The sequence below is a fragment of the Rhipicephalus microplus genome, unplaced genomic scaffold, assembly GCF_043290135.1.
Source record: "Rhipicephalus microplus isolate Deutch F79 unplaced genomic scaffold, USDA_Rmic scaffold_13, whole genome shotgun sequence".
Classification (NCBI taxonomy): Eukaryota; Metazoa; Arthropoda; class Arachnida; order Ixodida; family Ixodidae; genus Rhipicephalus; species Rhipicephalus microplus.
The window spans coordinates 21,420,153-21,434,228 of NW_027464586.1; the positions used below are offsets into that span (position 1 = coordinate 21,420,153).

Sequence of the window (14,076 nt, forward strand, 5' to 3'; positions counted from 1 at the left end):
TTACACTCCACACAAGCTAACTCATACTTTGGCAGTGATGACAGAACGAAGTCAAAGCAAAACAATCTTGAGTCTACAGCCAACATTTCTTTGGCAGAAAGCCATCTACAGATCCAATAGCTTTCCCTCGTATGCTGCTACTGTTTTTCTACTGCAGCACCATATAATTTTTAGATGACAATGCTAGTGGCAGCTATGCAGCCTCTTCATTAAAGAATTTGTATCATCTGATTCTAAAATATGAAGTCCTTCGGTGTGTAAAAACCACCATTGATACTAACGGTGCCATAAAGTTTCAAAACAAAGCAGGTGTTGTTAATGAAGGTTCTTAGAACTGCTTAGGTTTTATCTTTTTTCAACAGTGGCCTCTTGGGGTGATTCAAACTTCATTCGAAGAACTAGAGTATCAATAGGCTCTGGTATTCCCCCTCATTCATGTTACTAATTTCGGGCCCATAAAACACATTTCGTGCTCTCTTGGATGGTGGGGCTCGGTGTAGTCAAGATATTCTAATATGTAGATGACTACCTGGTTTGATCAGATTCCAACATTGTTTTGCCTGCCAACAAGACATTTGCTGTTTTCTGTTTTTAATGAATGCCACAGGCTTCTTGTTCAATCATTTCAAGCTTCTGTTAATGGAGAGCCCGTCCAGTTTTTAGATCTTGCTAGTGAGGAAGTATGTTGTGATGAGCTGAATGGCAGGAAACCCGTCGTTCCATATTCATCTGCTCATTCGAAGCTTGTCAAGCGGGGCATTATGACGTTGTGTTTTAATAACGCCCTTTCCAAGTACTGCCCATATTTTATTCACAAAAGCTTTGGTAATCAAGTTGCACATTTGTGCAATAGGGGTCCCGCACTGCATGTGTTGTGCACTGTAGCAAGTACTAGTACTAGCATGCAGAAGAAAACCAAGGAAGATTACTGTAATACCATTGACCATAGGACGCATGAAAAAAAGGGTTGTAGTCTTGCCCTGCCTTCACAATATTAGTCACAATCTCGAGAAAACTGCAAAACGTGTGCAGAAGTTGCACTACCTGCTCCATTAAGCCTGTGATGAACGCAGGTGTGCACAAGTCACGTGGATGTAACAAGAAGCACCGTGAACTGTTTGTGTTCTGTGTAAAGAAAGGGTGTAGTTTGCGATGAGTCAACAAAAACTACGACGAGTGTTGAAGATTGGGTGAGTTGGTTCGTCGTACTTGAACTGGTATAGCGCATTACGGGGAAGAAGAAACGGCCGAGCAGACCGACACAAGAGGACAGAGCGCTAACTTCCAACTGAGCTTTATTGTCAAACTGCATCAAATAAGTAGACCGGTGCAAGCATACAAAACCACCCTAACGCAACGACAAGATAACACGCAACATCACACCGTCACATATCACACATTCATAGGCGGTTACCCCGATTAAGGAAGGCCACTTCATGTTCAGATAAACCCAAAGAAGGGGCGCTAATACACGTGCTGCCAGCTCTTGCTATACAATGCGCTTCTATAATTTCTCGAGTTAATTGTGACGGGTGCTTTTTTATCACTTCACACTGGACAAACATGGGGGTACATCCACAATCGCGGCAGTGAATTCCAATGTGGCCCTACGTGCATGACATTTCCCACCGGCTAAAAAAGATAGGGGAGAAATGCAGCGTCAAAGTGGTGTTTTCAGCGCCGGATAAGTTACAGCGGCTTTGCAAAGCTGTCAACCCTCTCAAATCACACACCACTGGTTGCGCAACTAAGCACAAAACTCGGTTTGTGCCGTGTGTAGTGGGGGTTGTTTACGCGATTCCATTCTCATGTGGTATGTGGTATTTCGGCCAAACGGGGCGATGCCTTAATGAAAGGCTAAAAGAGCACCATTATAATGCTCACAAAGCAATCCAGGGCCACATTGGAATTCACTGCCGCGATTGTGGATGTACCCCCATGTTTGACCAGTGTGAAGTGATAAAAAAGCACCCGTCACAATTAACTCGAGAAATTATAGAAGCGCATTGTATAGCAAGAGCTGGCAGCACGTGTATTAGCGCCCCTTCTTTGGGTTTATCTGAACATGGAGTGGCCTTCCTTAATCGGGGTAACCGCCTATGAATGTGTGATATGTGACGGTGTGATGTTGCGTGTTATCTTGTCGTTGCGTTAGGGTGGTTTTGTATGCTTGCGCCGGTCTACTTATTTGATGCAGTTTGACAATAAAGCTCAGCTGGAAGTTAGCGCTCTGTCCTCTTGTGTCGGTCTGCTCGGCCGTTTCTTCTTCCCCGTAATGCGCTATACCAGTTCAAGTAAAAACTACGACAATGACGATGGTGCAGGGGTGAGCGTGTGTGATTTCATGTTAAGTGTGTGCGTGAGGCCAGCCAATCCGTTGATGGCCGCTGGTGGACCATAAAGGTGGCGTGCCACGATTGGGCCACGTGTGAGCATTATGTGGCGAGAAGCTTTGTGGCTTGGGACGAGCCGAAGCATTGGACGCCGGCGATTCAGGTTCCGGCCAGGAAACGTGGCCGTCCACAGTGTTGCTGTCCAACCACCAGCAGGGGCAGCGTTGCCGGCATGAGTACTGTATCTCAGGGCGCAGCCTGGCCTGCTACTCTGTTCCTTGTGGAGGGCATCACAAATCTTGGTGAGGCATCTTTGTGGTCAGCCATTCGGCACAGCGATGAACGTGGCCTGGCCAATGGTTACGGTTACGCCGAGCGCTAAGTTTTGACGCAAGCTGTTCGGTGGACGGGGTTGCCATCCCCTGCATGAAGCATCGCGTCTCCGATGCGAGTTGACTGCTCCATAGTTGCACCCACGCCGTCAAGTGTCATCGTCGCCACAGCGTCGCACATCGAGATGCAGCCCTGTTGCCGCCTCCTGCCCTGCACCATAGCGTTCATCAAGCCCTCCATCTCGCCTGTGACTTGTGTGATATGTTGGACAGATTAGTGTGCGCCTTCGTGCCCTCCCCCCGTCCTTTTCTTTTTGCACAAGATCGCGCGCATATACAGGTATACACGTGATCTCGTGCGAAAAACACTGAGTTGCTAGTTTAACGCTGTGTTGCCTCTTGCTCTGTGTAATTCTTTTTTGCGCTACTGTTCCAAGTTATGCGAAAATTTAAAGAAATTATTTTTTTTCTGTTGCTACTGCCTTTAACAGCACTGTGCATGCAAGCAAAGCTGTACCAGACTGTTCTATTGCACTACATCACAACTAGGATATCCCGTGCAATGCTGGCACATGACAATGATACTCAAGGACCCATGCAGCCCAAGCAATGTCTACCAACGAACCTGAAATACAGCTAAGAAAGTTTCACAGAACTGCCACACGTTACCAAATGCAACAATTGTGGTTTGGCCATCGCATATATTACCTGCACCCATTGCAAGGGGCTTAAGTAAAACTCACACGCAAATGACAGACACAAATGCCATTTTTTACTGAACAATAAGCAAACAAAACAACAAGAAAGAATGCATACAAGCATCGATGGTGATGGTCTATACTTCAAGGTTTATGCTGGAGAGCTGCACAAATTGCCTTTGTGAAACACTCGGTCACACGTCCACGATTTCTCACACATCGAAAACACGATTGATTCCCTTTAATTTAAGCCCTTTCACTTCGTTTGAGGCCCTAGAATAATTCTGCACTGCTAACTTTCTGAAAGCCTACCCGTTTGTCACGGCCGCACACACACACGCATACAACCTGAAAGCAGCGGATGAAGAGACGATTCATAGCATGCCAGTGGAAACTCAAGTGGCCACTCGTGGCGCTGGCAGTGGACTACTAGTAGGTGCTGCACACTTTTCAGTGAAAAAAAATTACGTGAAAGGTTGCACTAGCACAGCTGGACATGCACAGATAAACCTTCCTGTGTACCCTTTCGCTTGTTTTGTTCACTTCTCCATGTTTACGTGCCCACCATTTTTCATGAAGAATCTCTTGTGTTCGCTGTATAAAACAGTCTCCTTTAAAAGGAATCGATTCATTATTAATGCATAGTAAGTCTGCACTGAGGCACATTGTTGAACCTTTAGGCTAGGCAAAAGCAATCTCTTTGTTCAGTCAACACTCAAGCAAAATGAATCAGGGAACCAGTAACATCATAAGCCCTGAAAAAGGCATGATGGCTCCAGCAACTTTCTCTCTTCCTTCCTTTACATGAAGCTTGTTTTGAGTCCCAGAACTGCTGCGTGTAAATCATATAATACATTGTAAAACACTTGAGCTTCAGGAGTAGAAGGATATAGCGTGATCGGGCACCGCGTGCATTGCCAGCCTGGCTTCAGTTTTCGGTCTCATCATTGCTTTAAAAAAATGACTGTGCGTGAAGCAGTGGCCATACCCAATGTCTACCACAACACAGTTGTTAAGTGCCCACTAAATCTTTTTCGAATCAGCGAAGGGCCCACAATATGTCCGTAAGGCAACACATGAAAATATGTTTGAACCCTTTATAATGGGTGGGCCTTTAAACACCCACTTGTGCAATTCACATGTTTTGATGCCTGACACAATTCTATGTTTCTGCCATGCAATAGATGGTGTGCTAAGAAGACACCTTCCACTATATGAAATTCACATTGTGTTTTCTCTGTAATCTGTTTCAAGCAATGTCATGGCTTTATGGTAGACCGACTTGTCCTAACGCTTGTGGGGGTGCTGACACGCCCTGTAAAGTTGTTTGCGCTACGTGGCGCATGTGTCTCGTCCAAAAGCCGCATTTCGGATGACAACCACCAGGCGATAGGTGGCGTTGTGTTCGCGAGAGTTGGCCACCACTATCATCATGATAATAATGATGTAGCACTGGCGGTGACCCCTGGTGGAAAGCAAGCCTTGGTGGCAGGCGAGAGTTGAGCGAGGCTCTTCTGCGCGTGGCGGTTGCCCCGAACAGTTGTCTCTCCCGGTAGGTCTGCCGTGGACGGCACCGCGGGCCGCCTGCGGTAGACCCACGTGGTGAGTGAAGCGTTGGTGCTGCCGCTTTTTGTGTGCTCTTGTGTTATGTTGTTTGAGTGTATAGTAATTTTGTGTAATGATGACTTAGCGTGTTGATAACGACTGATGTATCGATTTGGCGGACGATATGATTGTCTAAATTAGTTAAATAAATGTATGTATATTCTTTGGTTTGTACCGATCGTGTCTGCTATGTCTGTTGAATCCAAGAGCGTGGTGGTGGAGGTCGCCATTTCGAGACCCCCCACGCTAATGACCTGGGCTCAATTTTCACTTGAAATGAAGTTCGTATTATTAATTTTAATTGCATCTTTCTTGATTTTTCAGACACGAATATGATTTTCCACTCACAACCAATGATGCTGAAGCCAGCACTGAAATTTCTGTGAAACAAGCTCTTTAACACTGTTCTGTTTAGGCTTCTTCACCTGAAGTTGTCTTGCTCCCACATACACGCCCTTAAAACTCATTTGTCCAAACAGAAGAGGTTGACATCTGGACACCCAAGTATCCAGGCTTCATTGTTCAAATAAAGGCAGCGCAAAACAACTTATGCAAAAGATGCCACAAGCCATTATTCCCAAACGTAATTTATTCAGACACACCTGATGTGAAATATAAACCGACTGTCCAAACCTGCCATTCATTATTTTGTGTAAACCACCCACGTAAAAAAAAGGTAGGAACAATATCAACATGCATTGAAGTATTCATGAACAATAGCTAAAAAGTGAAAGTGACTTTGCCGGTCTGTTCTAAGTTTACACTAATACTGGTTCTGGCTGACCAGCAGAGGTAAAGCAGAAGCTCTCACATTTTCGTGGTCCATGTGCTTGAGAAGTCGCAGTTCTCGATACGTGCGCTTGGCATGGATGGCCGACTGGAAGGGGCGCGACAACTTCTTGATGGCCACTTTCTGCTTGTTCTCCTTGTCAAACGCTGAACTGCACCAGCACATGTTAAAAAATACCTTAAAGCCAACATGACAAAATCCGACTACACTGTACAGTTGAAATAACACTCATTGCACGGTAAGTCACTAAGCAACCTTTCATGCACTGTTCAAAAGGCTCACTGCACTATAAAAAGAGAACGGGATCAAGTGTACCTCACCGGAATATTATTAGTGTTCCACAAATATTGATGTGCTTACTACATAATTTCATAAAGTGCAAGTATATCGCCATCTTCCAGTGTGTTAATCCATCCACTATCAAAAATGCAGACCAACATACTGCTCAATGCTTTCTAATTTATTTGGTACACTGAATGGTCCATAGTTTACGGTCAGTAATTGTACAATGCGAGCGCACAATAGGACATGCAAAAAAAAGAGATGTATGCGTGCACTGGCGCTACTAACAACAACAGCTTATTCATTCACCGTTCAGCTGACATGCCTGCTTAGTGCATGACATTCACGTGAACAGACGTCTGCCTCGATATCAATAGTGTCTTTTGTTGTCGTTGAAAACGTGTTCACATGACTGTCCTACGCAAAGTATGTTGGAAGGTGAAGGAAATAAATTATTGTTGTTAGTAGTAGCATTGTGTGCACGCACCTTTTCCTTTTTTCTGTATCCTTTTGTGTGCTCATCTCACACAGGATGTAGATTTAGGCAGACAAATTCCATTCAACTGCCTAGAGCACCATTGTCTTTTTAAGAGTAGTATAAGCATTAAGGCCTAATTGTCACATTGGCCAAATGTTGAGTCATCGGCCTCGCGTGTTGTGCAGGCAACCCTGGTGCATCAGCACAGACTGCTGGAGAAGAGAGATAGGGAATATACCCGGTGCAGGTAACTGCGCCGGACATGCTCGGCGTACGTACTAAGCACAATGTAACAGTTGCCAATTTAATCATAACATGAACGATTTCACAGGCTAGGTAAACCTTTGTATGAAAAAAACAAACTCTACAGCCACCTTTAGTCCATTAGAAACTTTGGACTAAAAGTGGCTCGAGAGTTTGCTTAGAAACGGTTGTCAAGTAGCAACTATAGTTGACTCACTGTACTGCAAATGAGCAGGCAGTAAAGACACAACAAGTGGTGACGAGGCAAACTAGTGAGACATGACAAGTGGCTACTGACGCGAGTGACGAGGGAGCATTGCCAACGTGGAGGCAGCACGAGACAATGTGCACCAAGCTTTGGTGAGGCTGCATAGTGTTTGTACATCAAAAGGCTTGAATTTTATTTAGAAGAGAATGATATTGCAACGGGTATGAGCCGAGAGAGAAGAGGAGGAAGACGTGAACTGGCGCAGATACCAACGCCATTACTACCGAACCATTAAATTCGCCCTGCTAATAAACACCCTTCGACTTTAACCATAACAGTTTTGTGGTGGAGGTCCTGGGTACTCGCCCAAGATGACAGAGCCACTGCTGCTAGGTCCTCGCCGAAGCCGGCGTCTCGCGCGACTGCCTCCAACACTACCGGAACTCGCGATGTCAAACAACGGTGACCTACAGTCATCTTCAACTCCTCCGGCGCGGACACCCAGTGCCTGGATGCGTCAGTTGGAGCCACGCCCTTTCTCAGGCAAACCCGGCGAGGACGTGGAAGAATGGCTGACACACTACAAACGCGTGAGCAAGTGCAACGGCTGGAATGCTACGGCTCAACTAGAGTATGTTGCTCTCTTCTTGACAGACACTGCTTTTGTGTGGTTGCCAGGTGAGACTGTGCCAGGTGAGACTTGTACCGCTTACATTGAGACGATCCTGAAGCTGTGAAAGATGGCGAATCCTCATATGTCCAAAGAGGACAAAGTCGGGCATCTTCTGAAAGGTATTGCCGAAGACATGTATACCTACTTGATTGGCAAGGAGAGCCTCGATTCGGTAGCTGACGTGATCTATCATTGCCGCACGTTTGAGACCTTGAAGATACACTGTATCCCGCCAAAGTTAGGCAGGTTGGCGAATGTTGCGACGGTTGCAAGCATTAAGGACAGCTGCAATATCCATTGAGACCTTGCTACCACTGTGAGGCAAATCGTCCGTGAGGAACTCGAGTGACACAGCAAATCAATGAACGCCGTGAAGGCCGAACGCTCGGTTGTGTTTTTAATCAACTTCACAAAGCTGTGCACCAGTGGTTTCTTCACTGTCAGCTACGCCAGGCGTTGCAGACAGTCGAACCAATCCCCTACAACAGCACCACCATACGTTTCCTGACAACGTGACGCATGGCCAAGGTGCTTATCGCGGTACGACGACGAATCGGCACTTGGAAGATCCTACCTACTACTCGCAGCGTCAGAAGGCGGCTTATCCCGAAGTCTACAACATCGGTCGCCCTTCACTTGTTTGCTACAGCTGCGGTGCGACAGGACACATCTCTCGTTTTTGTCCTCGTCGCCGCCAGACGAGGTATGACCCACCACCGACTTGGCCTAACTTTGAAGGCATCAACAATGATCATTGGCCGGCAGAACATCGCGCAACAAACGCTATAGGCTCGCCACCCAAGAATTCCTTCCGCCATTTTAACAGGAGGAGTGACTCACCAGCATCAGACCGCAGCCTGACACCACCAACCAGTCACTCACGCCGTTCACCATCTCCACGGCGACGTTCTACACCACTGCCTTCATCGGAAAACTAGCCGGCGCGGCCGATGGAGGTAAGGTCGCCGGCCGGTCTCCGTCTCTGCAAACTGCTCTGACGGCGGTCTCCGTCTCTGCAATCTTCCGATTATGATGTCCCAAAACAAAGTGAGTGTGTTAATTGATAGTGTGCCTGCAACTGCGTTAGTGGATACTGGTGCTACGGTTTCCGTCATGAGTGCCACATTCAAGGAAAGACTTGGTCGCAAGGATATGTTCCCGTGGAATGGGGGTGTGACGTTTCGTGGCGCCAGCGAAGAGTGCCTCGTTCCTCTAGGTATTTGTGTTGCAAGTGTTTTGTATGGTGCTGAATATCTTGTCACGGAATTTTTGGTATTAAAGCGGTGCACTCGTGATGTGATTCTTGGGATAGACTTTCTTCAGGATTGTGGTGCTTCCGTTAATTGTGGCACACGCGAAATTACAGTGAATAACGCGCTTTTGTCTAAGCTTGCCGAGACATCTTTACCGGGGAAAAACTGTTTCGTCGTGTCGAATGATTCTCTTTTAGCGCCGTGGTCTTTATTACGTGTTCCTGTTAATCTTGCTGATGCCGACCTTTTATCGTTTGACGCGCAAATTCAACCCCTTGTGAAGGGTTGCGTGAAGAAAAATGTACTTGTGCCTCGTTCTCTCGTGACAGCTGTGAATGGCACATCAAGCTTATGGGCTTTCAATTGTTCTTCGGTGCCTGCTGTTCTTCCACGTGACATGGAGCTTGCCGAGTTCGACGAAATCACGTACGGCACTATCACCGTTTTAAGCGAAGAGCAGCAGAAACAAGCGAACCCCAGAGAAGCAGTTCTAAACAAGAGATCTTAAGAATGATCAGCAAGTCGCTACTCTCACATGAATGCCACGCTCTTGCACGTGTCCTTATGACACATCTTTCGATGTTCGATTTCATAAAAGGTGACAAGGAGACTTCACTACCGCGTTCTCGTGCTCATTACAGGATTGACACCGAATCTGCACATCCCGTTCGTCAAAAACCTTACTGCGTGTCGTCGACAGAGAGGGCAGTGATAGCTGAACAGGTCACCGATATGTTGCGGAAAGGTGTTGTCCAAGAATCATCTAATCCGTGGGCAGCGCCTGTGATCTTAGTAAGAAAAAAGGATGGATCATGGCGCTTTTGCGTTGATTATAGAAAACTAAATACGGTCACCGAAGAAGATGTATATCCGCTGCCTAGAATTGATAACGTCATTGATTGCCTGCATTCCGCTGCCTACTTTTCGTCACTGGATTTGTGATCAGGGTACTGCAAATACCCATGCACCCAAACGACAAAGAGAAAATGGCCTTTGTGACACCTGACGGCCTTTATGAATTTAATGTTAAGCGGCTCGGTCTTTGTAATGCACCGGCAACATTCGAACGATTTATGGACACAATGCCTCAAGGACTTAAATGGGAAATTTGTGCTACCTAGATTATGTGCTGATTTTTGGCAGCACACTTAATGAGCATAACAGACGTCTCAGTCTTGTTTTGGATTGCATACAAAAGGCCAGCTTGATCCTAAACTCTAAGAAATGTCGTTTTGGTGAAACGGAGACATTAGTACTTGGACATCTCGTTAACCAATATGGAGTAAGGCCAGACCCACGAAAAATCGAGGCCATCAGCTCTTTCGAACCACCACAATCGGTGCGAGAATTGAGCTTTTTGGGCCTATACTCATATTTTGATCGTTTCGTTCCGAGATTTGCTGACGTGGTGCATCCCCTAACATGTCTTCTTCAAAGGGACGTCCCCTTCAACTGGACTTCAGCTGGCGACGATGCGTTCCGCCAGCTAAAGTTTCTACTAACGTCGGGGCCCATACTGCGTCACTTCGATGGGTCCTTGCCTACAGAAGTGCATGCTGATGCTAGTGGCATGGTCATCGGTGCTGTACTTGTGCAGCATCATCAAGGAACTGAGCACGTAGTGGCTTATGCCAGTCACTTTTTCAATAAAGCTGAACGCAACTATACTGTAACAGAACAAGAATGCTCGGCAGCTGTTCTTGCAGTACACAAATTTTGACCTTATATCTATGGACGTCCGTTCACTATCATTACTGACCATCACGCTTTATGCTGGCTGGTGAATCTTCGTGACCCGAATGGTCAACTGGCACGTTGGGCTCTTCGACTTATTTATTTATTTATTTATTTATTTATTTATTTATTAGAATACCCTCAGGGCCCGTAGGGCATTACAGAGGGGGTGGGTACAACATATATAACACACAAGAAGAAAAAGAAAAAAAAGACAAAATAAAGAAACAAGTGACAGATGCGCAAATCAGGAAGGCAACATAAGTCAACTAAAAATGTATAAGAATTCAAGCACATACAAGACAAAGATAGATAATGGAAACTGCGTATAGTTACAAGCATTGCTGAGAAATTGCAGTCTTGAATAACAAAGGGTCTGTTATTGTTACAACGGAAGAGGGAAGGTGGTTCCAATCGGCGGCTGTTTTCGGTAAGAAGGTTGCTGAACAGAATTTGGTGCGGCAAAACTGAATGGCAACCTTATGCTGATGATCAATGTGCGATGAGTGGTATGACGGTTGTGAAATGAGGTCTCGCTTCATTGATGGATTGTGAAAAAATATCTTATGAAAAAAATGCAGTCGCGCCAGTTTCCTCCGGACAGTTAAATTGGGTAGGTCAAGGTTAGATTTCATTTCTGATATGCTAGCAGTACGGGAATAATTAGAACAAATGAACCGAACTGAGCGGTTCTGAACAGATTCTAACGCGTTAATTAAATTTTGCTGCACGGGATCCCATATAGCGGACGCGTACTCAAGCTTTGGGCGAATTAGTGATCGGTATAATAGAATTTTGAGGGACAGCGGAGCGCGAAAAAAGTTGCGGCATAAGTATCCTAGCGTTCGGTTAGCGTTATTACAGATGTAGGTAACATGCGTGTGCCAAGATAGATTGTTGGTAATGTAAACGCCGAGGTACTTATATGAAGAGACATGCTGGAGGGGAACGGCGTTAATTCTGTAGGTACAGGGGGGAGAAATAGATTGCCGGGTTATTGACATGCATTTAGATTTGTTAGAGTTGAGAGTCATAAGCCATTTATTGCACCAGGTTGAGACAGTGTCAAGGTCTGACTGTAGAAATTGGTTATCATATTCATTGTTTATTTCGCGGTAAATTACACAATCATCTGCAAATAACCTTATAGCGGAGTTAATGCTGTCTGGGAGATCATTAATATATGATCTCCCAGACAGTATGACGAAGTCGTACTTCAGGAGTACGACTTCGTCATCTCGTTCAAGTCTGGACGCCGCCACGCAGATGCCGACTGTCTTTCTCGCCTTCCCCTGAAGACGACTGAGTGTCAAGAAGACAGTTTTGATGACTGTTTTGCCTCCATTTTTTCCACATTCCCAGACTTGAGTACTTTCAAGAAAGAACAAGAGGCTGATATTAGCTTGGAGCCATTACTTGCCACGGCATCGCGTCCTCAAGCCAGCGGCCGCTTTTGTGTCCGTGACAGCCTTCTATACAAGACAAATTATTCGGCTAAAGGTGCATGCTTCCTTCTAGTCGTACCACAGAGCCTACAATTTGACATAATCAAGGCCGTGCACGACGATGCGACAGCTGGTCATTTGGGGTTCATCAGAGCTTTGAATAGGACACAAGAGCGCTTTTACTGGCTCAGAATGCGGGACACAGTCAAGCACTATGTCGCAAGTTGCAAACAATGCCAATGCTACAAGCGGCCTACGACTCCTCCGCCAGGTCTTCCCCATCCGCTGCCACCTCCTCATATACCATTTGATCAAGTTGGTATCGACCTTTTGGGCCCATTTCCACGCTCGTCTAACAACAATCAATAAATGATAGTGTGCATCGACCATCTAACTCGTTACGCAGAAACTGCAGCGATACCATCCTCGACAGCGGCGTGCGTGGCCACGTTTTTGCTTAGATTCATCATTCTTCGGCATGGCGCTCCCAGAGTGATCGTGGTCGTCAGTTCGTTGCGGACGCCGTCGAAGAACTCGTTCGTCTGTGCGATTCGCAGTTCCGCCATTCATCTCCGTATCACCCTCAGACGAATGGGCTCATAGAACGTACGAACAGAACTCTAACCTGTTGGCCACGTACGTATCGTCTGATCACAAGGACTGGGACAACGTTGTCTCCTTCATTACTTATGCGTATAACACGGCCAAACATGAGACAATCAATTACAACCATTTTTACCTCCTTTACGCACGTTCACCGTTGAGCTGCATTGACACTATTTTATTGTTTGACTTCCATAGCAACTACTGTGTCTTCAGGACACTCTGCTTAGCTGAAAAAGCCCCGGCGTATTGCTCGTTTTCGTACTGTGGCCTCGCAACACCAATCAAAGGAAAGCTATGACAGCCGCCATCAGTCTGTAACATACTGCAAAGGAGACTTTGTGTGGTTGTGGACGCCACAACGTAAATGGGGCCTATGCGAAAAGTTTTTACCTCAGTACAGTGGCCCATTCGTCACTGTGATCGCTTGAGCGATTTGACATACGCGGTAGCACGGCTGACATCAGCTGGCCGTCGGTCAAACCGGACCCCGCTGGTACATGTTGCCTGCCTTAAACAGTTTCACCCTCAACATTCAGAATGATTCATACTCGCCCAGCGGGCTTCGTTTGGGAGCTGGGAAATGCAACGGGTATGAGCCGAGAGAGGAGAAGAGGAGGAAGATGCGAACTGGCGCAGATACCAACGCCATTACTACCGAACCATCAACTTCGCCCTGCTAATAAATACCCTTTGACTTTAACCGTAACAATATGATTCCTAGAGACCAGATTAGAAGCAAATGCCAATTTTGTTTCTTGCGTTCCTATCATGCCACTTTGAAATATGAGCATGAACTACAGGTTAAGGAGAGCTTCGATAGCGTTCTTATAGTGCCTATATTTGCCTATTTTCGACTTTCTTGCCTAAATCCCTATGAGTGCCTATAAATGCCCATTTTCAAAATCCGCGCTTATACGAAGGCTTTCAACCTCAAATTTTGCTTTAAAGCAAAGCTGCAGACCGGTATTCATGTTACCAGGCAAAACTAAGCTTTCGAAACTCTATGGGGTCCAACCAATACTCCATCTTCCATGTTCCTTTCAGCTACGTCAAGGCTACAAGGCCTCTTAGCCAATAGAAAGGCTGATTATCCTCTATGAATGCATTCATATCCCCGGCGTCAGCTCGCATGCGAAGGGAACAGGAGGCGCTTCTGTGCAGCCACAGGACGATGAAAAACGAATGCAAAATCGTGGAGTGTCATCAGGGGAAAGTAGAGCGTAAATAAAGGGGAAAAAAGATGTTCATGTGGTTTTTGTTTTGTTTGTCACTTCTTGAGTGACACATCACCAGGTCTCATTAGAACTTTTACTTAGACACTGGAAGTTGTTGTGTGTCCAATGAAAATCTTTGCACCACTTTAATTATTTAATTTGTTGATTACAAGCTGCAAAAC

General features: G+C 46.0%; 1 protein-coding gene across 8 annotated transcripts in view; it reads right to left on the bottom strand.

The window, feature by feature from the left end:
- Positions 1–14,076, bottom strand: part of LOC119162994 (p38b MAP kinase) — a 455,785-nt gene that overhangs the window by 420,755 nt on the left and 20,954 nt on the right. For all 8 annotated transcript variants that reach the window (XM_075882646.1, XM_037414880.2, XM_037414879.2 and 5 more), the window contains one exon: positions 5,780–5,909. In XM_075882646.1, coding sequence (XP_075738761.1) covers positions 5,780–5,909 — 130 coding nt within the window. The remainder of the gene's footprint in view (positions 1–5,779; positions 5,910–14,076) is intronic.